The sequence below is a fragment of the Parasteatoda tepidariorum genome, chromosome 6 (assembly GCF_982258835.1).
Source record: "Parasteatoda tepidariorum strain Cologne lab strain chromosome 6, Ptep-v5.0, whole genome shotgun sequence".
Lineage (NCBI taxonomy): Eukaryota > Metazoa > Arthropoda > Arachnida > Araneae > Theridiidae > Parasteatoda > Parasteatoda tepidariorum.
Genome location: NC_141760.1, coordinates 12,801,533 through 12,827,305, shown reverse-complemented (window position 1 = coordinate 12,827,305; position 25,773 = coordinate 12,801,533). Strand labels below are relative to the sequence as shown.

The following is a 25,773-nucleotide window of genomic DNA, read 5'->3' as shown; positions in this document are numbered from 1 at the left end:
AATATTTTAGACGTATAACTCTTTCACTATTGCAGTTTTTTACAATCTTTGTTTTTTCTACCATTTAAGTAATAATAATTAATCTCTTTATAATTTTATGATTTCAGAAGCTTCTACTCTTATAGCCTATGAATCTTGTAGTCTCTCCATTTAAATACCTGTTTTACAGTTCTTGTTGCTACTGCTATTTTGCTATAGCTAATAAATAAATTTTTGATCTAATTTTGCATTCCTTGAAATCCTGACTATTTTTCAATTTCAGAGCAGTATCTGTAACATCTCTATTTAGATACTTTTTTACAATATTTGTTGATAATAATAATTTGTTATAAATGATCTATACTTTTTTATATTTTTTATAATCTCAGAAGCTCTTACTATTTTAAAAATAATGTTTGCTCACTCTGTATTCATGAGAAACAATCTCTGTTCGCAATATTCCGCTGTTACTACTGTTTTGGTAGAAATAAAGTTGAACTTTTTGTTTAAAAATTCCTGAAGATTAAACTATTTTAAACCTATGAAGGTTGCAGTCTATACTAAAGTGATTGCTGCCTTTTAAAAAAGGTATCTTAAATATTTTAAAATTAATAATACGTAAAGATCGTACTATTCTATGTTTTTTTTAACTAAAACCACTAATGTAAGATAATTAAACGAATCTAATTTAACTTAAACTATTAAATTAAATGTTCAGCATAAAATAATATAGTTAATACAAAATAATACATTTAATTATTAAATAGCGCAATTTTATGAGAGAATTTTAAAGAAATTATATTATTACATATTTTACAGAAATACAATTTATTTTTCTCTATAATTTCTAAATCATATACTATTTTAGTACATTTTACTATTTTTTTGTTTTTATTATTTTGGTATTATTGTCAAATCTCTAAAATCGCTATTATTTTTCTATTGATAAATAAAGCAAAAATAAAAAAGTGGAACTGCATATTTTACCAGTTTATGTAACAATTTGTTATTCTTTGGAGACACGTTTCAAATTTTAGAAAGAATTGAGATTTTAGAACGGAGTCCGAATCAAATCTGACAAATTCCTATCCGTCTTATTAACACTAATCATCATATGATATTTAACAATAAATAAGTAAAAAATACCAGCGAAACTATTATATGGTTTCATATTATGCTATTTTATTTAATGCGTTGTTGCTCTTTAGAGACACCTTACAATGTTTTGAAAGAAAGTTCGAGAGTTAAGATTTCGGAATGGAATCCGAAACAAAATTAGAAAATGAGAAATCCCTATCCGTCCTTTTACTTTTCTTCTTAATGAAAGGCTTAACATTACAAATCATTTCATACTGAAGCCTCTTGCAACCGTTGGCGACTAGCAATTAGTTTAGTGTTTCTGTTTAGCGACGAAAAATCAATTTCCGATATCGTGTCCCAAGGCGACATCCCTTCCGCCAAACGAGATTAAAAGACTTCAGATATCTTCGGTACTCAAGGATGCGTGCGTTGATGAATCGCTCCTTCATTAATTATTCCACCGTTCCATTTCTCGCTCGATGATGAAACAATCTATCCTAACTTCATAGGTTTTAACTTGGAAATAAACTGATGGAATCCCGGTAGTAACAGGATTGGGCGTTCATTCGAATGATCTCTGTAAGGGTTCCGAAACAGATAAGAACAGATCTTATTAGAACTTTTATCGTTTGCTCTAAAGTAGAATTTGATTAAAGAACATTCTATGATTTATTTTGAAGCATTGGCAAACTATACGCACAAATTAAGAATGGTGTTGCAATTAGATTTAAGCATTGAAATCAAGACTAAAAGGCTAATCAACACTAGTGATTCAATTGTGACAGCATGATTGGGTGACGGGGTGTAAGAGTTCGATGTAAGAGAAAAACAAATATTTTGTCACTTGCGTAAAAGTTAAATTTGATTAACAAATACTCTATGATTAAGGAATAGATAAGACTTAAATCGTACAAAGTATTTTTCAATTAAATTCCACAACAAAATATCAGACTAAAATATTAATCAACACTAGTGATTCAATTGGGACAAGATGATTGGACGTCATTTTGGATGAACAGTAAGAGTTCCATAAAGGACAAAAGTATTTTGTCACTTGCTCAAAAGTTAAATTTGGTTAAAGAACATTTAATGATTGAAGCAATACAAATGATTCATTTGTGTAAATTAGATAGAGAGAGTTGTCTTGGATTAGCTGAAGGGTTCAAAGAAAGTAAAAAACAAATCTTATTGAAATTTTTATCGTTTGCAAAAAAATAGATTTTGGTTAAAGAATATCCGATGGAGGATTAATGATGAAACATAAGCAAACTATAAAAAGATATTGCAGTTTGATTTCATAATTAAATCTAAACAAACACTTCAACTGTGACAGTAAGATTATGCATTGTTCTGAGAAAAATGAAAACCAATATTACTAAATTTTTTATTGTTTGCTCAAAGATATAGTTTTGTTGAAGTATGATAAATGTTTAAGCATAAGCAAACTGTATGCAAACCATGCGAACATTTTACGAAAGGTCAGTTTCTCTTTAGAGCTTTTTTAATAATGCCTTTCGCATTATTTTCTAAGCTATAATATTTAATCACATGATTTTATGATAGATTTTCAATTACAAAGTTATAAATATCATCGCTGTTTTGTTTTTAATTTTTTTAAACAAGCTAACAGTTTTAATTTTTTTTAAAACTCGTTGAAAGTCATGATCACAAATCACTTGAGTTTAATTCCTTGTATAGTTTAAGTCCCTATTCGAGTAAATAAAATGTCTCATAATAATTTTAAAAAGAATTCAAATAGTTTCATGTGATGAGGGAATTAAAAAAGCCAAACTTACGTATTAAAAATTTTCGTGTATCTTAACACTAAAAACGATTGCAATTACTTTTGAAACAACATCAACACTCCTCTTGATGTAAAGTGGCTGGACACAATATTTTGTCAATCAGTACCACTAATATTTATAAATACAGTGAGATAAGAGTCAATGAATTTATTTTTTAGAGACAATTTAAAGTAAGAACAGTAAGTATGGAATACATACATACACTAATTCATAAAATTAAAACTAGTTTATAAATACACGCAGCAAAATGTGAATATTAAGACAAATCCGAAGTAGAATAAGAGAGCAGAAGTATATAGAAATTATGCATAAAAAATTGTTCAATACAGTTTAAAGAGATTTAAAACTAAAAATATCCTCATTGCAGAACTGAACTCATGCCTACATTTTGTAATGGTATTTCTTTAAATGTATAAGCAGAGTGCAAAAATTCGACTATTTCCCTCCAACTCATGATCGATTGTAAACATTCCACGGATGATATAAAAATATCGAAAATATTGGTGTTATCGAAAACGAAAATATTTAACTTATGGTGTGAATACGCGTGATTTGGTGTATTCTCTATTATAAGTGTTTTTGATTCATCTACCCCTTGATACATTAATTAACTGGTTAGCCTTTTGAATGAATATGCCAGTTCATTAATAATCTTATTTATTGATTTGTTAATTCAACCACGCACTGATTATTTCTTCACTGGTTAGATTTTCAAAGATAATACCTGTTCACCAATGATATTGTTTCGTTAATTGGTCCATTCATTTCGCTACACTTAAATACGCTCTATCGCACTATTTTGATTAATCTGTTCATTAATACTCCGATTAATTAGTTTAATACTGTTCAATGAATTAATTTTCACTTTTTTCCCATTACTTTATTTATTTGATTCTTTATTAACTTCATTTATGCATTTACAATATGAAGAGTTATTCCCTGTAGTGATAGTTATTAAGGAGCAAAACTAATTAAACTAATAAAACTAAAAAATTCCTTAAAAATAATCACGCGTAAAAAAAAATTCTCTAGCGAAAATGTTAGACATGTGACAATTAATATAGGGTTTCTTTTTAATTGTTTAACATTTGACGTTCTGTATAAAGTCATAGTTTGAAAGCTATATTGAAGGAATATAAAATATAGTTTGTCAAAAAATGATTATTTAATTATTTACGTGCCGTATCATTTATTTTAAATTTATTGCAATTTATTCTAATCAAATAGGAAAAAAAAGAAAAACACTTTGAAGAAGAATAGGGAATAGAGCACTCGCCTCCTAATGAGGTGACTTGGGTTTGAATCTCTGTGATGCCTGGTCGATACGAATTCCACACCCGGCTCACTCTGATCACAGTGCTCGCGTGAAATATCCTTAGGAGCAGATTGATTATCCTGACCGTCGGGCTAACTGTGGGAGGTCCTCTCCCTGTAACGCGGGTTAGTTCCATCAAAAAACCCTCCACAAAGACAAATTTCTCGCAATACTCGATCCAATAGTTCCCTTGTCTTCTGAATTGGATTCAAAATTACAAGGCTACGGAGTTGAACATTAGAAGTCGTAAATTTAAATTCGGGGCTGTTTCTCAACACCGGAGATAAAATAAGAACTTAATTATTATCGCAAAAAAAGCAATTAAAGAAATAAAGAGCTTCCACTTAAATTACTCTTAAATAAGGAAGTGTATCACTCATAATGAGCCTGAGAACACCCGAAAACAATCCCAACGGTACCATTCTAGTTCTCATCAAAACGATACACACCCGTAGAACATTTAATTCCAAAATAGAAAGACGGAAGAAGAAAAAAACGTTCTTGCACCTCTTTCCAGCAGCCATGTATAACTAACCAAGACATTTGATAAATAAGTTGATGATGCCCTCAAGGGGAGGACAGAGAAAGAAAAGAACCCGACCCTAGATTCCAAATTCGTGATCAGCTCAGCCTCTAAACGCATTTGGAAGCGGTCTCTATGACCTCTACTTAATTTCAGTGACCATTAGGGATGTAAATCGTTGATTTAGACCGCTGGGCGAGAGTCTTTTGGTAGAAAAAGGAACTTTTTTTCTTATGTTTGGGTGCTAATATTTAACGCATGCTAAGAATTCAAATAAGCAAAAGATATTATGAGATGTTATCTTCATTCTACACAATGTTTCTAATTTGTTTTTACATACGAAAATGGGATGTGATTTGTAAATGAAGTGAAAAAAGTGGGACAAAAAAAATTGCTTTTCTGTAATTGGTTTTTTATTATAATATGTGTTAGGGTTAGATGAAAAAAAACACACCAATTTGTATATTCAAATGAGCCGCGTTTCGCACAAAATAATTTTTTTAGGTAATTAGGTAGTTATTTCTGTTTTATTACCCGAGATTTGAAAAAAAAAATAGAACACTATGTTAAATAAGTTATTGTGGCTCATAAAAAAGAATAAATTGCAAATAGGAAAAAATTCATTTAACAACTTTCCTTCTAATTGACTCTTTGATACCTTTACAAGTAACCACACTTACAATAAAGTAACAGAGATTAATTTAAGCCGTTTTACAATACTTCAGTAAAAGCATAGTTAAAACATAGTACTTCAAATTAATATTTTAAGAAAAGATTCAAATTTATTAAAATGATAATTTTTTATAACTAAATATCTTTAAGGGACAAAATCTTTTGTACATTTATATCTTTTTGTAAATAATACCACTCGTATTTTTGTCTTTCTAAATTTTTAAAAAACATTTTCAAAATTACAAAAAAGGAATAATGGTATTTATATTTCAAGGAAAGAAAGAAATCTGAAAAAGTAATGTTTAACCTTGTATTTTGATTTTGATAATAATTATCGAATGGATATTGATAGTTTTATTATAATTAAGTCATGCAGGTTTTGACTTGAATAATATTTTTTTTTGGAATATTTATGCGTTTTAGAAAAAAAATATGTAATATTTACTTCTTAATTGAAAGATAACATTTATTATCAAAATTATATTATTATAAAATTAAATTATTGTATAAATTTATAAATTTGCAGCCTTTTTAATCCTTCAAAACCAGAACATAATTTGCATTAACTCTAACAAATGTTTTGATCTAGATATTCTATAATATAACTTTTTCGTAACATACGAATGTTATCAAAGTTGAGATAATAAATTTAAGCGTATGTTCTTGGTTGTTTATTATGAATTTTATCAAATTTAAAAGTATACATAAAGGTAACAGTTATGGGATGTTTGTTAAACTGGTAATATATGAGTGTTATCACAATTCTAAAACTGAATTAAAATCTTAGTTTTGAGATGTTTACTTTACTGAAAATATATAAATGTTACCAAAGTTGGTCATATAAATCAAATTGGTAGTTTTGGGATAGTTATTTCACGTGTAACACACGCGGAGAAAAAAAAATCTGGTATAATTAACCATACTATAATGACATTTCTGGTTTAAAAAAAACTTAACTCTGATTGATAAAACCAAAATATACGATATTTGAGCCATTCAATTGGTAATTTTTCCATTCATAGGGTAACAATTTACCGGAAATTCTGGTTTTTAAAATTCTAGTTCTTATTAACATATATTTAGTGAAAAATACAAATCTGTAATGTAAATGTAACTGAATAATGGTTTTTATGCTATTCTCTAAGGTATCATGAAAAAAGGTACCGTGATGAAATTACCAAATTTTACTACCATTGGCAAATTTTATCACACATTATAAAATCATATTTTATTGGTAATTTTTGCCAAAATCATTACCTAAGTGCTTCGGTAGAAATTACCGAGCTTTTTGTTGTTTCCATAGAACCAGAAAAACGGTAAATTTTACCATATTCTGGTAGTTTTGTCCATACTTTTTTTTCTCAGAGCATGAATGTTAGCAAAGTTTGAAGAATATATCTAGGCTGTTTATTTTGCAATATTTAACTTAGGTCTAATACTTTGATGTTAGCTAATTGATGTACAAAAATAATTTAAACAGATCTTACAGTATGAAACTATTTGTATTATTAGTATAAGTTTGCATTATTTAATAAATAATTACTAGGAAAATTAAAATAATCCAAAAGGAAATCTAGTCCATACTCACCTGAGAAAAAAGAAGTGTCAGACACAAAATAAGAAAACTTTCTTTCCACGAGAGCTGTATCCGTCTGCCCATAATAAGGTAAGCTAAAAAAGAAAGTAAAATTAGAATATAGTCAAAGTTAACATGCTTTATTTTACTTAGTGAAAGTTTTTTGAGACGAAATTATTAAAGAAATTAAAATGTATTTGCATTATAATAAATAAATTGCAGTCACATTATAATTCAACTTAAATGCATTTACATATAGTTAAGTTGAATTATTATAAGTAGCATAATAAAATAGAACTTTAAATTATTTTGCAGAATTATTAAAAGGAATTCCTCATTGTTAAGTTGAATTACAAAAATATTTACATTATCATACAAAATTATTAAATAAAATAAGCCTATTTCTTATTTCTACTTAATTAGGCTTATTTTATTTAATAATTTTGTATGATAAAGTAGAAATAAGAAATAGAACCACCAATGAGTAGATTTATTAAATTATTTTCATACCATATAAAAAAAAATTAAATGGAGTTTCATGTTATAAAAGGATTTTTGTTTTTTAAGACTCAATTTTACAAACATCCAAAAGAATTTTTAATAATTTTGTGTGAAATAGAATTCTTAGATACGTCTTTAAATAATTAAATAAAATAGTTAAATCGAATTTCACATTATTAAAACAATGAAATAGTAATTTATATATTTTATCAAATTAATTATTTTTTTTAATGTAAAACAAATGTCCAACAGATTTGTCATAAAATATCTTATATTAATATTATGTAACATTTATCTACAAAGTTTCGTTACATTAAACATAACTCAAATATTAAATTAACTCATCGTATGTAATTTAAATAGTAAGCAATATTTACATTTAGAAACTTATATAGGATTTACAGATTAAATTAAATTTATGCACATTAAATAGAATTAACATATTTCATATGATCTATTCCAGGTAAATTAATTAACGGATGAAACGTATGTATTTTTTTTTCTTTTGTTATCTTTCCTATCACTAAAACGCTTCTTCTGTGTTCATTTTCGAAACAGAAATTTTAATTGATCAGCGTAACAATACGAACGCATAAATAATATGTTCAATACGAACGCACTCCAGGAAACAATACGAACGCATTCCATGAATCATTTTTGAAATAAAATTTGAGAATATGATTTATTTCCTCCACTTAATAGAAATTCCAATGCTTTATAAATTATAAATCATTTCGGAAAATTTGATTGATGATTAAGCTTTTCCGGATTCTTTCATTAAAATATATCCTCCATGTTGGCATAAAACGTAAGAGGATTTCTCTAATAAAATACAACAAGGAAAAACAATGAGAATAGCAAATCTTTAAAAATGGCGAATTAATAAAAAATACCTTAAAATATGCTAACGTTAATTTAAAAAAATAAAGAGGCTTTTCATGTTAGATGAGTTAGTGAAGTACCGAGAAAATATAATATAATATAATATAATATAATATAATATAATATAATATAATATAATATAATATAATATAATATAATATAATATAATATAATATAATATAATATAATATAATATAATATAATATATTTTATCAAATTATATATTAAATTATATATATTATTTTATGAAATTATATTTTAAAGTTTAAGAATACATTAAGTAATCAAATTAGTATTTGCGACTTCATAACAAAACAACAAAAAAATGCAAATTTATTTTTAATCTATCGAAGCATATTCTATTGTACCTAGTTACAAAATATAAATTTGAAGATTTCTTGTATCTTTTAAACTCGAATTTTCAAAATTTTTTAACTTAGAAAAGTTTAAAAAAGTATTTGAAATCTAAAAATTGAAATACCGAAAACTAGTTTAAATTGATCACATTTCAATGAATGAAACGAAACAAAAAATATTAATTATATACTAGACAAATGATAAAATGTTGTTCGTTCTCTGTTGTTCGAACTTTAAACTTACAGTGTCATAAAATGTTTCGTAAAATCTTACAATAAAATATAATAAAGTCTAAAATTTGCAAAAGTTTGAAATATTTTATTCTAATTTACTAAAGTATGTAAAATTTAAATAAATTACGAATATAAAATTTAAACACAAAAGAATTAAAAATATTTCTTTTTAACTGTTTCTTAAGCAATCTTTGGAATGAAGTTACTTAAATACTGAAGAATATATTTTCATACATAGTATGAAAAATTAAATAAATGAAAATATACCACAGTATAGTTTTAATAACAAGATTTAAAAGTTAAAATTAAGGAAAATGGTTTTTGCAATTCTCTAATAGAAAATAACGAAAATATTTAACATTTAGTTTCATAAGAAGAATCACTTTAAATCTTCAACAGTTATAATATTTTTATAATTTTTTTAAGAAACTAACGCATATATTCTTCATAATTTCACAATCATTTTATACCCTTATTTATAGTAAATTACACCTTGATCCATAAAAATAGACATTTATATATTTTATTCTAAAGATAGATAAAAGCGCTAAATTTATTCGTTATCACAACACTTTTAAACTTCCTAAGTATGAAAATTAAAATTCTAAATACAAAGATTTTGAAGCTTATTTTCTATCGGTTTAAAAATAAAATTTTAATCTTTTACAACAAATAAACGCCTAAAAAACAAAGCTAAAATTAGTATTTGCGTGAATGCAAAGGATAAAGGAATAAAAAGAAATGCATAGAACAATACATAATTTCGAAATTCGAAGAGATGTTCTATTAGACAATCGGGCACACGACTCATCCTAATTTGCATCCCCCGCGAATCATCGATGCGGGAAATATTGACGGCATGTCTCATTAATTCTCGTCTGCCGTCATACACGCTCCAATTCAATACCTTTTTGTGGAACATCTTCGCCATTTTGCTTTTAGGTCCTATTTGCAACATCTTAATAAATAACAAAAAAAACGTGTTGCAATATCTTTGTGGATCATGAAATAAAATAGCATTTTGTAGACATTTTGTTGCAAATCATTAAAATATTGTCTATTTATAAAGACTAATACGGCATCCGATTTCGAAAATTTTTCTGTATTCGTTAGAAAATGAGCAGAATGTTTTCTATTTAGTAGATGAAAGAAATAATATAATCTACAGAACGAAAGGGAAATCAGTAGGAATTGGAATAGATTAAATCTATTTATTGGAAGGAAAAGAAAGTGGAATAAAAAATAATTTATAATAATAACAGTAAAATATGTGAAGAATCTAAAGAATGGAAACAATTTAGTGGATGAAAAAATTATACTGTGGAGAGGTACAGTATAACATTTTGAGGATGAAATAAGTAAAAATTGGAGTTAATAAAAATTATTTAGTGGATCGAAAAGTGGAATAGAAATATAATAAGGTGAGTTAAAAGTTTTGATTAATAAGAAATTAGTGGAAAATAATAAAATAATTGAAAAAAAAATTTAAATGTTATGGATAAAATAGGTGAGGAGTGGATTGAATGAAAACTATTTAGTGGATTGGGTAATTATAGTGGAATAGAAATACAAAATAATTATAATATAACAAATCGAAAGTGAAATAAATGAACGATATTTAGCGAATAGAAAAATAACGCGTAAAATATAAACGTTAAATAATGAGAAGGAAATGAATGAAACTAGAATACTTTAAACTCTTGGATGGATGGAAAAACGTAAAGAGGTGAAAAATTTATCAAATAATAATGGAAAAATGAGAGAAAAATAGAATGAATAAAAACTATTTAGTGAATGAAAATAAGGTGGTTTAAAATTATAAAAATAATAATGAAATAAGCAGAAGGTGAAATAAATAAAATATAAGATAAAACAAGATATAAGAAAAATATATAAGAAAAGATATAAGAAAAGAATAATATATATAAGAGATATAAGAAAATAAATAAAATATAGGAAAAATATAAGTTAGTGGAATAAAAAGTATATGGAATGAAAGTTATTGATAATAATGAAATGAGGTAATGAGAAACCAATAAAAACTATTTGATGAATGAAATAAATAAAATTAGCGGAATAAAAATTATATGGGATAGAAATTATTAATAATAATGAAATGGGGTAATGAGAAAATCACTAAAAACTGTTTTGTGAATCAAGTAAATAAAGTTAGTGGAATAAAAATACTACACGCTAAAAATATATAATAGATGAGTAATAGTTAGTAGATTAAAGGATAATATAAAGAAATAAAACTATCAAGAGATGTATAAAACAATTGCATGCATAAATATTGCTTTGAGGCTAGAAGGAGAATATAGCGTTGTCGAAAAAAATAATTAACATGCAAAAAATATTCTTAATTACATACCATTAAAAGAAACAACATTATATCAGGTTTACAAATATTGTTTTTTTTATATGTGTAACTCGACTGCATGTAAGCTTTTTATAATTTTCCAAAACAGAGTTTTGAAAACTCTACTTAATCTCTTACGAATTTTAAACACGTTTTTCTCAAACTAAAATGTGTGTAGCAGTTATAACGATGCAATTATATTTCTCATCGCTTATAAATAATGCATTCATTATAAAAAACTTTGAATATATTTGAATGTATAAATGAGAATTATATAAATTAATGAATAAAAATTAAATTGAATCAATAAATTAACTTTATATACATAAATTAATAAGCTGACTGTTGCTTAGACTATCTTTTCAAAGACTATCTTGAAAGACTATCTTTTCAAATTTATGATTGTTTTGCTTATTACGCTATGCTGTGCTTATGCTGTGTCTCAACCTTTTTGATTTCCAGAGGTTTCCAGGTCCATAAAAGCCATAATATACAGATAAATAAAAAAAAAATAATAAAAAAAGTCTAGGTTCAAATCTATTAATTTTAGAAACATTTTCTAACCTTATAGTAGTAAGTACCAAAAAGGTACAATAATGTATTATTGTTTCATTACAATTAGTACAGAATTTTTCAGTTTTGCAATAGTTAGTGACTTTGCTTAAATTGTGGTTTTACAAAAATGTTAAATTTTTGTAAACTTGGTCTATTGTTAATTAAAGAGCTCACTTTTTAAATTTAAATTGCGCTTAATTTTAAAACAAATCAGATTTACAATTTATAATTGTATTACCATATAATAAATATTTATTGAAATAATCGAAATATTTTAAATGGAATTAAAGTAAAAAATATCGAATTAAGTTTCTGGATAATTTAACGTCGAAACATCAAGCGAACAAAATAACAAATCAAGAAAGGTGATTCACTACAAAAGGAAGAAAAAGTATCGGGGCGAATCTGTTTTATTCCAGAAAACCGAATCCATCCATGCGGTGAAAGATATGCACTTTCCAGAAGAACACCATTGTACTTCTAAAGAACATAACCATAGAACCTTTTTCATCTAACCTACTTCTAGGATATTCCACTCAACCTGGATGCCAAAACATCTCTTTTGATATCAAAACTTTCCAACTGAATATCGAAATAAATGAACCGTAAGATGATTATTTTAATTAATTACTAAAGAAGCGGCTAATCTTCTTTTGCTAATCCAAATTACATGGATCTTAAAGACGTATTAATAAAGATGTTGACTCAGCTGTGTCATATTAAGTGTTTCTGACGAGTGGATTAATTTTTAAACCACAAGTTTCGACATCAAAGTATACTGATTTAGAAAACTCTAAAATAATGAGGGTTCGTCATTAAAGTTATCGTACTCTGAAGGCGATTTTAATAAATGAACTTAATTTCGTTTTAAATAGTAGGAGATACTTATAAAATAATCGGCACTCATGCTTGGTGAAGAAATTTATTTAAATTTTGAAATTGGATGAAAATACTATTTGGAAACACAATAAATTTATATCTTACGTAAATATAAATTTAATATTCATATAACATTGATTCCCAGATTGTTTGCCGTGGCACTCTATTGTATAAATCGCTTATATTTATTTTATCAATTGTACTCTAAAATATAACCGTTGTCTTTTCGGAATTTCACCGTATATTTATTGGTTTAAAGCCGCTTTGTTGACAAAAGGGTTTTTCTCCGTTTTTTACCTTAATCACAAACCGATCAAAAACTTCAGTTGCAGTTTTAATTCCTGTCATGAAGTTTTGCATGTATTATTTCTTTACTTTTTTCCCAATTAGTTTACGATTATTTTCTATACTTGCTCTTACTTTTTCTGAAAATTACATTATGGTTTTGGAAAAAGTATAAATAAAGCTGCGATTAGATTTTATTGTCAAATTTATACAATACAGATGTGAAATTCTGACTATCACAGTTTTTTTCATAAAAAAAAGACACCTGAACGGCAGTGACTCAAGGGACCGAACGCGTGCCTATCAATGAAGTGAATCCTAGGTTTGAATCCCAAGGATGGTGGTCACTACAAAATCTAGCAGCATAAAATAGTCTCCGTTGTTTGAAAGTCTATTGAGACAACGGATTTATTTTTGTAGTAAAAACTTATACTGTTACAGTAAAAAAAAATTAGTTTGACTGCGGATTTTCTTCATAATGTTTACGGAAAAACGTATTTATGTATGGTAAAAAAAACTGTTGAGACTAAGCTACGGATTTATTCTGTAAATTGTATGGTTTTGCACAACCAACACCTGTCGGTTTAAAGCCGTACATTTAAAGGGATTTAATTGTATATAGTTCTTAAATTAATTTTTTTAAACTTGTATACTTTTCTTTAATCTAGCTTTTTAAGTTGGGTATTTTATGAAATGTATGCGACCCTATGTATAATAAATTTGTTTAAAAAAATCTCTTAATAAGCTACTACTTTACTAGTGCATAGAAAATGTGCTAAATTGACGCATTAAGTTCAAAGAAGTTTTTTCATATATAGTTTTTCCACTCGGCTTTGAAAGAAGAGTTCAGTAAAGGTAAATTGATCGGAAGTAACTTTTAAAAAGAATATTTATGAAGTGACAATTTAAAAGCAATTACCGTCAATTAACTTTATTTAGTGCGATGAAACTGGCTAACAAAATTGTTGGAAGTATAATAAGATATCTCGAGACGAGCATTTTTGTTTAATTTCACAATTTCACACTTAGCTCAGCATAAGAAAGTTACACATTTAGTGATTTTGACAAAGTTTCGTATTTCTTTTCAATAATATTCATACTTTTTCATTAGAATCGAAAATAATATTGCACTTTTTACACAATATTTTAATATAAAAATAAATTCCAACGAATTAAACTAAATTTATATTTATTATTTCTGTTTGAATGTATTATTTTTGATATTCCGCCTTCGAGTCAAATTTATCATTACTGACATTCTGTTTTCAAACCAAATTTATTTTTTCCGACATTCTATTTTCGGGACGAATTTATCACTACTGACATTCTATCTTTGAGCCGAATTTATTACTTCTGATATTCGATCTTCGGGACAAATTCGCTACATCTAGCATTCTGTGCGTTCGAATTAATTACTTTTTACATTTTGTCTTCAGGACGAATTTATTACTTCTTACATTTTATTTTCGTGCCAAATTTATTACTTCTGGCATTCTAATTTGGGCCAAATTTATTACCTCTTACATTCGGTGTTTGGGCCGAATTTATTACTTCTTACATTTTTTTCTTCGGGCCAAATTTGTAACTTCTGGAATTCTGCTCTAGGGCCGAAATTAATTACTTCTTACATTCTGTCTTCAAGCTAAATTTATTACTTTTGATATTCTATTTTTGGCCCAAATTTATCACTTCTGGCATTCTATCTTTGGATCGAATTTATTACTTCTGGCATTCTGCCCTCGGGTAGAATTTATTACTTCTGGCATTCCGTTTTCGGGCTGAATCAGGATATCGAGTACGACTAGCTAAGTGCAATCTTCGAAGTCTCTAATAATCATAGTAAATTAAATATTACAGCTTTGAAAATGAATATTTTTATCTTCAATTTCCTAAACTTTTGAAAACAAATATAGCTTTTACGTCAGTGTTTCCTATAACAATAAAAAAAAATTAAAGAGCATATATAAGCCATAAAAATTAAAGAGCAATCATTGCTTACATGCGCATGAGCAGGCAGTCTATAATAGGGAAATACCTCTAACATTGTACATTGATAATTCCCATTTTCAATCGTTATGGTATTCCTGACCTCTTCCCAAAGTTTGTAAGTTCTGTATTAAATAAGTCCGCGTAAATATGTTTAAGAGTCAAATTTCTTTAATATTCTGATTCTGAAAATATCGTGGCAAATTAATAGAAAGTTCGATACCAACTGCAATTTAGCAATAGTATTTTTAATTAAATATATTATATCAGAAATCTTTTTTACTGAGTTAAATATATCTGTTAGCTGGTTTATTAAGTTTCAGAAAATTGGGAACTTAGTTTTAAATTTTCTAGTAAGAAACACAATTTTTTTTTACTTTAACATTCTAAGACAAGGGCTTTTAGTTTAATTTGGAATAAATAATTTGCACTGAGGAAGTTCAAACATGAAAAATCATTCGGAATTTTAAACCTTAAACTAATTTTAATTAATTGGAAATCAAACTTCAGTCCAACCGAGCTTAAAGGATTGCTCAAAGAATGAATAGAAAATTAGTTCAGGAAAGTATTGTTTACCTTCTATTCCTCAAAGGTTAATTCCTGAGTTTAGGAATCACTTTTAACTTTATAGATTTATTGGAAAATAGAAGTTTCTGTTTTATTTATTTTTTTTTTTACTTTCAAAAAACAAACAATTTAATTCAAAGCCAAAGGGAAATATTCTTTTTTTTTCCAAGCAACTTACGAAATTCTATTTTTAGAAATAGAGTTGTTCCCCAAACTGTTGAAACATAAAATAGAGAAATAAAAAAGGGTTTGAAAAACTGGATAGTGTTTAGGATCAAATTAGAAATCCGGAGAAATAGTTGGAAGAGGAAAACGGAAATCGATATTTATTGTTTGTAAGAAATCCTGGTGATATAAAAATGATCAATAAGACGCCTGGAAACATTTTACACATTTACTTCCTTTTTTTTGGATTTTTTTTTTTCACCCAAGATATTCTAAACAATTTATCTCAAAATAAATGTAACGTTTGTAATTTGATCAGTGAAAGAAAAAGAAATATTTTAAGCTGAAGTTACCAACTCACTTATTGATTGGACCGTTTATTATGGTATTATCACCAACCGAATATTATTAGTTGTTCAATTAGATAATCTTTGTATGTAATCAATAAACATAAAATGCTTCATTGATTTCTATCATTTATCATTTTATTTCGATAACTTAATGACATAATTTTCTTAATGACTTTTAACTTGCTTATTTTTCTAATTAAATAAATTTAATTTTGGATACATCCTAGTTGCTCTTATTTAGAAACTGATTAACAATAAATCTTTGATTATAAAACTGCTCTGTAAAAATTCCTCGTTAGATTACGGCCAGTGACCAGCAAAAAGCGTTGCAGTCACAGACCGCAAAAATATATTTATGACTGCTTGCGATAATGACCATAAATAAAGGTCTACCTGTAAATTCTTCTAGTAAAATATATGACCTTTGACAGTAAATTAACATTATTCTCGCAAAAGTCTTTCTCAGTTTGGGTCTTCGTGTTGGTGTTGTTTAAAACGACTGCTAAACGATTTGTTGTTTAAACGATTTGTTTATCGAATCAGGTGACCCTTGCAACTAGGTGATGTAGTGCAACGCTGACATCGATAGAGGAGAAACACGTGTGCTGTCCATGTGTACCCACGTAGAGGCAGGGCGAAACAGATGATTTCTTAGTGTCAACTTAGATCGATCCCGGGAATTTTGTGCACAGAATCCCGGGGGGGGGGGACAAAACTGTTTTCTCAATGAAGGAAGCATCAATTCTCTCCTTTTAAATTTTACAAAGCTTTCTTTAAACGTAAGGTCTAAAATTAAAAAATTTAACTACTATCTTTATTCAAGTTCTAAATATTAATACAATTTTAGAAAAAAAAATTTTTAATTACCTTTTATCTCACTAGCAAAATTTCTAAGTAGTAAAGAAGATTTTTAAAATATTCTAAATTAATTCAACAGCTTTATAATGCTGGATATTGTGATTTAAAAAATAATTATTTATATTAACTTATTCCATTACTTGAAAAGGTGTGCAAAAATGAGAAATTCAGATTGAAAATTATGCCTTATAATGCACTTATCCAGTATTTATCTTTCCCGTATCCAGCATATATCCCAGATAAATATATCTTTCTAATGGACAAAATCATTCGCCAAAACACAATTTCATTCACCAAATTTATGATTTTATCCCATTTGGTGAGGTGCTGAATACTATATATGCTGCATAGAATGCTGCATACATACATATAAACTGCTGTTTGTAGAAAATGCAACACCATGAAGGAATCATCAAAATCAAATGAAATTCGCAGCAAATGTCAATTATAGGATATTATGCAAATTAATAAAGTTTCAGAGCCATCGCGCGTGCGTGGCGCGCGCAGCGCCCTCTGAATTGATGCTGAAAGCGTATAAATAAAGTGCTGTAGCGGGACGTTGAAAATAGTCTATGATTATTTGTTAGTGGCAAACGTTTAGTGAGACCTGAGTATGCCTCCACGACGGAAGAATAAGAAATTCAAGCAACTTACGGAGTTTGAACGAGGGAGGATTATCGGCCTTCGAGAAGGAGGATTTTCCTATCGCGCAATAGCAGCTCGTATGCAGCGGAACAGTTCCACAGTGATGCGAGTTTGGAAGCAGTGGACCGACGAGCACCGAACAACTCGAAAAACAGGCACTGGACGACAGAAGGTGACGTCAGAGCGCGATGATCGACACCTGCTCCGCATGGCGGTGAATGATCGCACAGCTTCCTCCAGGCAGCTGGCAGCACATTGGTCTACTGCTACAGGTGTACAATTGTCGGCTTCGTCAATTCGTCGTCGTCTGCTGCGCCGTGGATTGCGTGCAAGGGTGCCATTATACAGGATTCCCCTCACGGCGGATCATCGACGGCTGCGTCGGCAGTGGGCTCTTGAGCACAGAGACCGGCGAGCTGATTGGCACAAAGTTGTCTTTTCAGATGAATCACGCTTCAATTTGTGGACCCATGATGGCCGTGTTCGTGTTAGACGTTATGCCGGTCAACGCTGCCTTCCTGAGTGTATTATTGAACGACATAGTGGTCGAACACCCAGAGTTATGGTCTGGGGTGCGATTTCGTATCATGGACGATCCAATTTGATACGAATTGAGGATAATCTCAATAGCAACAGATACGTCCGTGAAGTGCTACAGCCCGAAGTCGTTCCTTTCCTTCAAGGCATCCCTGGAGCTATCTTTCAGCAGGATAATGCACACCCACATGTTGCGCGGACTGTTAGAGACTTCTGTTCAGCACAACGCATGCAACTTCTTCCTTGGCCTGCTTATTCGCCGGATATGTCGCCTATTGAGCACGTGTGGGATATGGTTGGTCGGCGTCTCACTCGTGATCCGCGTCCTGCAGTTTCCAAAGACGAACTTTGGTTGCGCATACAAGCGATATGGAATTCTCTTCCTCAAGCAGATATTCAACATCTGTTTGACTCCATGCCACGTCGTATAGCAGCACTTATTGCAGCGCGTGGTGGCTGCACCAAATACTGATTTCGGACGCTTAATTTGTTTCTTTTGTTTTGAAAATTTCATCATTTATTTGTATCAGTACAAGTCGTTTCTGCATTAAATTTCATTTGATTCTGATGATTCTTTCATGGTGTTGCATTTTCTACAAACAGCAGTTTAGATAGATATATTATTGAAGCACGAAGTTTCAAAACTATAACTATAAAAAAAATTAAATTTCTTAAATCGTGATTTTAGCGCATCACAATATAATATCCAATAATTAATACAGAAAATATTTTTCATAGCACTCAGTTTTTCATAAGACGTTTTATTTTAAGTAGATCATCACAAACGAGTAACAAGATGATTATTAACTATTTATACCGGGGAACGATTAAAAAATAATCTGATTATTCGAACGATTAACCTGACTCTAACCATCGGAGGGTATCATCCTATTTGCCTGTTGTCTGTCAGAAGATTATCGTTATCTGATAAAGAACGCTCATTAATGGAACGTGATTACACACTGATTACACACAATATTTGTACACATGTTTTAAATACATAAATTGAACAGTAGTTACTAATTGCAAGGAGTTTAAAGTAGTTGGTACGTTAATACTAGTTGTTTATTTGTTAAAGCTTTTGTTCAATTTCTGTTTAAGTTTTACTCTATTGTAGCGACGAACAAGATAACTCGTCTTACAGAAAATGGAACAGTAGTTACTAATTGCAAAGAGTTTAAAGTAGTTGGTACGTTAATACTAGTTGTTTATTTGTTAAAGCTTTTGTTCAATTTATGTTTAAGTTTTACTCTATTGTAGTGGCAAACGAGATAACTCGTCTTACAGGAAAATGGAACAGTAGTTACTAATTGCAAAGAGTTTTAATTAGTTGGTACGTTAATACTAGTTGTTTATTTGTTAAAGCTTTTGTACAATTTATATTTAAGTTTTACTCGTTTGTCACGACGAACGAGATAACTCGTCTTCCAGCAAAATTCGTTGTGCTCTATTCTTATATTAGTGAATATGGTTATTGATTGCAATTGAATATTTTTTTTAAAACTAAAATAAACAAGTTTTTCAGGAATTATCGTTTGAGAGCTGAATTTCAAAGGGTGGGCCGCGATGAAAGTGTTTAAAATATATCAAATTTCTGTTGTTAATTAGTTTTCAGATTTTGCTGAACTAAAATATGTTTTTAGAGAATAGTTAGTAACTAGTTTCTTAGATAGTTCGCGGTACTATTTTTTTCAGAAATTTCAAAACATATTTCCTATTTAAAAAAATAACAAAATGAAGCTCTCGAAAATTCATAAACAACTTTCTATTAAAAGCAAAAAATTTTAAATGAAATTCAGATATTTTTTTTTACTAGTTTATAGATGAACTTTTCTTCCTGAAATAAATCATCATAACATTTAATGTATACAATAATTAATTTTCATTGGTCTTCCAAAAATTTAATTTTATCTTCATAAAATTTCTATTCAAATTCAACTTAAGAAAACATTTAAAATAAAATTGCGAATTGTTTAGCTTATATATATATATATCTTCAAACTCAATAATCAAGTTTTTTAGCAATATTTTAAAATTTTCTGCAGATCCATTCAAGAAATATATCTGTTGTTTATGCGTTCCGGACAACATACTTTTGGGATTTATAACAGCACATTCCTATGCTACACATACATTCATGTAAACTAGTCAATTGATGATTTATACAGTAGATATTCCTCACCTTCCCTTTTTCTAAATATGAAATGAACGAAAAAATATTTTCCGAGAGAAATAAATATAGAAAAAATATTTCTTACAAAACGGTAAATTATAAATACTTTTTTGCACTAAGCCTTTTTCGTACGAACATAGTCATTTAGAAAAATGGAATTCCTAAGAAATAACCCAATTTATTCCTCCTTTTTTGTTTGAAGCGGAGAGTTTAGAGTTTTAATTTGAGTTATTTGCTGATATTTTAATTCTATACATATTATTACCGTACATTAATTCTTTTAAATTCATCATAATAGTTACTTACAGAAACAAAATTGTTATGGTGCAAAGACATACCCAGCCAATGTCTTATAAAGAAAAGACAACAACATTTCATAGGGTTTGGACATATTTATTAACATATTAGACTAGAGAGCAGGTGTGACTCAGTGGTTAAGGCCTGAAACAGTCATTGCAAAGAGCGGGGGTTTGATCCCATGTGGTGGCTTAAAGTCTGCCCAGCTAGTGTGGGAAGTAAAGGTAGCCTGTGCGCAATTATTCTGATGTTAGATCAAGTCATTGGTCACGAATTAAGGAGCCTTATAAAAGGCATGCATTGTTTTGAGCTTACTCAGTCCAATCCAATCATGTAATAAGTATGCAAAAAAATTAGAAAACCTGAGACATTTTGAAATATCTCAGATATATCTAAATTTTTGTTGTCCCGATATAACAAAAAATTTGTTTGATATTCACCATATTTAAATTATTTTAAATGGAAAAAAAATCAACCTTTTTTAGCCTTTAACGGGAAATTCTAATATTATTATATTATATTATATTATATTATATTATATTATATTATATTATATTATATTATATTATATTATATTATATTATATTATATTATATTATATTATATTATATTATATTATATTATATTATATTATATTATATTGGTATAGTGTGCAAAATACCTGAACCAATTGTTAAAACACACCAAGAGCAAACATACGTACCTTGGAAGAAAAAAACAAAAACAAGAGCTGTTCACGCGGATGTTCAAATCATGTCAAACAGCAGCCGAGATGTAGAACAATTAAAATCATCACCCAAAGTTAAAAAGAAATAAAAAGTTACACCTGTATAATGATTAAGTAAAACATAAATGTCGTTTTCAACTCTTGTGTCCGCGCGTGCATTGCTTCTTGATTCCTTTTTTTCTTGGCGAAGATGTATAAGTCATCTCTGAACTAGATTTTGACGTGAAGAAAATATGGGCAACTCGGTCAATAGCACGATCAGTCCTTTCCAACTAACCACTGGCCAGAAAAACAATCGACTTCTCTTATTAATCAATCTTAGGTCAGAAAGGGTGGGGAGGGGAAGAGCCAGATTGCTTCTTCGTCCCGTTTAATGGGAGTGGGTCACTAAAAGAGTCGCCAATTTGGAAGTGTGATAGTTATTCGCCAATAAACAAAACACTTCACTCATTTGTTCTAAAATTTTATTTTAATACATCGCTAAATTTTGATTTTAATACTTTATATATATATATATTTTTAAAATAGAATTTTATGTGTTCTTCACGGGCGTTTTTTGAATTTTTCTCTTTAAGTAATTAAAAAAGCAATAGCTTAAGTTTCTTAAAAAAAGTACGACAGCTTTAATTTTATGTTAGTTTACAGACAGAGACACGAGCTTTAAATAATAATTAAAAAATGCGATTTTCAATTACCAATATGGAACTGTTCACGTGTAAATGTGATTAAAAAAAGTTTAAAAAAAAAAATGTAAACTAAACCTTATTTTTTAAAAAATCAATTTTAATTATTAATTTTCAGCATTTTTTCTATCAATTGTTAGGATATTTTTTTGGTCATGAAATTTCGTGCCTCGTGAATCTTTTAGGAAATGTCACGAAAATGGAAATGAAACGCTATATGTTTCATGAAATTTCGCATAAAATCTGCGAAAATTTACCGTTAAAACTTTTTATTCTACCACACTATTACTTCTTTGTATTTGTATCAACTAATTTGTTAGCGCATTTTTTGTAAAAAAATAAATCAATAAGTCTGAACGCAAAACTTCCAAAAGTTTCATTTAAGCTTTGCAATAAGTTTTTATCTTACAAACAAATGCTGCACGCTCTTAAAACATTTCTGTAATTCGATTTCAAAACTTAAGTAATCTCTTCGTTATAATGCGCTTTTCGAAGTTCTATAAAAATGACACTCAAATGTGTCGTCTAATAAAAATCACTATAGGATAATAATAAAGATAACGTTATATAAAAATGTTTGATTTTATTGAAACTTGCTTCATGTAGTATTTTTGCTGAAGCAAAATTAGTTTCATTTTTGTTCTACTGAAAAAAATTAAAGTAGAACCCGATTCCCAGTGATATACCTAAAAGAATAGTAAAATATAATTCAGGTGTGCGAAAAAGCGCTAGAAATTTTTTTTAAATGTACTTTAGGCATTTCACATTCGTAAGTAAAAGGTTAATTTAATTGATTTAGAAAAGAGAGTATTTAAAATAATAAATCCTTTCTGAAATACAATTGGAATTTTTTATTTTGAAAGCTAATGCGAAAAATAATGTACATGCTATATACAAACTTACAAACAGCATATATATATATATATATATATATATATATATATATATATATATATATATATATATATATATATATATATATATATATATATATATATATATATATATATATATATATATATATATATATATATATATATATATATATATATATATATATATATATATATATATATATATATATATATATATATATATATATATATATATATATATATATCAGTCACAGTTGAGAAGTAGTTAAAGAAAAGTAATTTTACTCGTTAAGGGTATTTAACGATAATTTGATAATTTTAAATCATAATAATTCAAATAGGAAACTATTTTTGTTGTTGTCCCGTTTGAGTTGAAGGAAATATTTTTTATTTAATGTTTTTTTTCTGGCAACATCTAATCTCTCACAACTTTTGTGACTTTTATTTGACAACAACAGTGCTTAAATTGACAACAATTTAAGCACAAGCAAATGAATCAAGGATCACGAGTAAGATAAATAAAAATTTTCCTCAAAATAAAAAAAAATAGTTATTTCAAGCATACACAGAAAAAAATTTCACGGAAAAGCAATTTCAAAATAAAGATTTTTCAAAAAAAAAAAAAAAATCGTATTAAATTCTTGAAGAATGGCCTTTTGATCATGTCAAATTTCAACTCATTAACCGCACTCCCGTAGACTCCAGAGCACTCCACGGGGTATTTTTTACCGTAAGTTAAGCAGTTAACGATTCTCGAATTGATTATCAAATATTAAAATTTTCATTCAATCGTACTTCTTCGTATTTTCATCTTAAATAGTTTTTACACACACGGCAAATCAAAAGGTAAAGCTAAGTTGAATACCCAAAACTGGCCCTACATTAAGAACACATTAAGAACTGGAAGTATTTTCGCAACATATTTTGAGAATATGTTATGTATATAGAAAATTAAATATCTAAAAAATTGGCAAATTTCAACCAGGGCTGTGAAGTCGTAGTCGAGAAAATGCTTTTAGAAATTATTGAACTATATTTGGACAATAATTTAATTAGGCGAACAATATTGTATATATAAAAATATAATATTAAACAATATCGTAACAATTCAAATTATTATTCGAACAATAATTTAAAATAATGTTCGAAAAAAGTTGATATTATTCCGTTCAGTTAAAAGCTGTCAGGCCCTTTGGTTAAAAGAAGAAAAGAATATTTTATCTTATAAAAATTATTCAGACAAATACTGTATGGTTAAATGAACAAAATTATTGCTCAAATAAATATTGTTCCTATAATTTAAATTATAAGATACAACTTACTGAATTCCTCACATTTGAACGTTTTTGAACTTATGATTAATTTATTAAATTTTTGATTCAATTGAATTATTACATAAATGGATTAATTATTAATTATCGTTTGATTATATTATTATTATCGTTTGATTTATAAATCGCAAAACTAAGCTTGTTTTAATAAAATGAAAACTTAATTAAATATGTATGTAAACCAATATGTTTCACTTGTACCAGCTTTCAACGTACCTATACATTTAGGTATAAGTTTTTTAACTATTTTACTATTTTTGATTTTGGACATTCTTAAACTAAAAAACGAGTTTGAGATGCCAAAAATTCTTTGGAGGGTGACAAATCATTGAACTGTTTTGGCTTAGTAAAATATACAAAAATTAAGAATCAATCCTTGAAACACATTCGAAAAAATATTAATGATTTTTTAGGTATTTAAACCATTTGACTCTTTTTAAGTACATTTCTACTTTTCCACAAGTATTTAACACTTGAAATGTAATATTTTGTAGTTTCTTACTCGTATATAATTATAAATCAATGATCAAAAACATATTAAAATAGGTTTTTTTTAATTCTCATTGGTTGGAATTTCGAATTAAAATGAAACATTTTGAATAAGGTCAGCAACATTTTCTAGGAAATTTCATGAAATTTAAAATAAAATAAGCATTTTACATAATACTCGAGTAACAAAAAATAAAATAACAATTATATACTTGAAATTTCACAGATCTTTTAACAAATTGCATAAAATTTGAAATAAAATACAGCGTTTTATTCCCTGTTTTGTGACATTTCGCATAAGATTCATGAAACATAAAGTAAAATAATTTCCTGCGAGAGATTTCAGCTATTTTTACAAAACATTTCATGAAGTTTATGATAAAATAAAGCAGAATTGTTATTAAAGGCATTGAATCATGTATGTGTAAAGACAATTATTTTAATTTAAACAAAGACATAAAAAGAAATTTGCAGAATAGAAAATCCCTAATCGATTCGAAGCATTGTTCATAGTAAGTACAATTAAGCCTTTTGTACATGCTTATTAAATTCTTTATAAAGCAAAGACGACAAATGAAGCATCTTAAAAATGCTTTATTTTTCCTTTATTTCATCAGCATTGTGATTTTTGTTTTAAAGGTACGAACTTTCTTTCAAAAACTAAAAGAAGTTCAGTAATCTTGACAAATTCAAACATAATTAAGGACAAGTTTGGAACAAAACTTTTACGAAACTATATTCAGAGAGTTTGTTGTTTGTTTCGGATCGAAAATGTTTGCATGAAATTTACCATTAAATTTGATTTTTATTTTATGAATTCTAAACGGAATATTTTCAGTTTACCTGCCTTTAATCTAGGAAGTTGACAAAACCTTATACTTTATTTGAAATAGCAATTTTAAAACAATTAAACCATTCTAATAAACAAAACATAAAAGAATGAATGTAAGCTTAAAACAGAATAATTCTTTTCAGATTTGTTTCATCGTTATACTTCAGTTCCTATAAACTTTTTCAAAAATTTTATCGAATCTCAAAGAGTAATAAAATTGATAAATGTATAAAGTAGGTCGTTTGAGTTTATATATT

At 27.7% G+C, this 25,773-nt stretch overlaps 1 protein-coding gene across 2 annotated transcripts in view; it reads right to left on the bottom strand.

The window, feature by feature from the left end:
* Positions 1-25,773, bottom strand: part of dyl (transmembrane protein dusky-like) — a 48,204-nt gene that overhangs the window by 11,362 nt on the left and 11,069 nt on the right. For both annotated transcript variants that reach the window (XM_016067614.5, XM_016067615.4), the window contains exon 2: positions 6,963-7,045. In XM_016067614.5, the coding sequence (XP_015923100.1) occupies positions 6,963-7,034 (72 nt within the window). In that variant the 5' untranslated portion in view covers positions 7,035-7,045. The remainder of the gene's footprint in view (positions 1-6,962; positions 7,046-25,773) is intronic.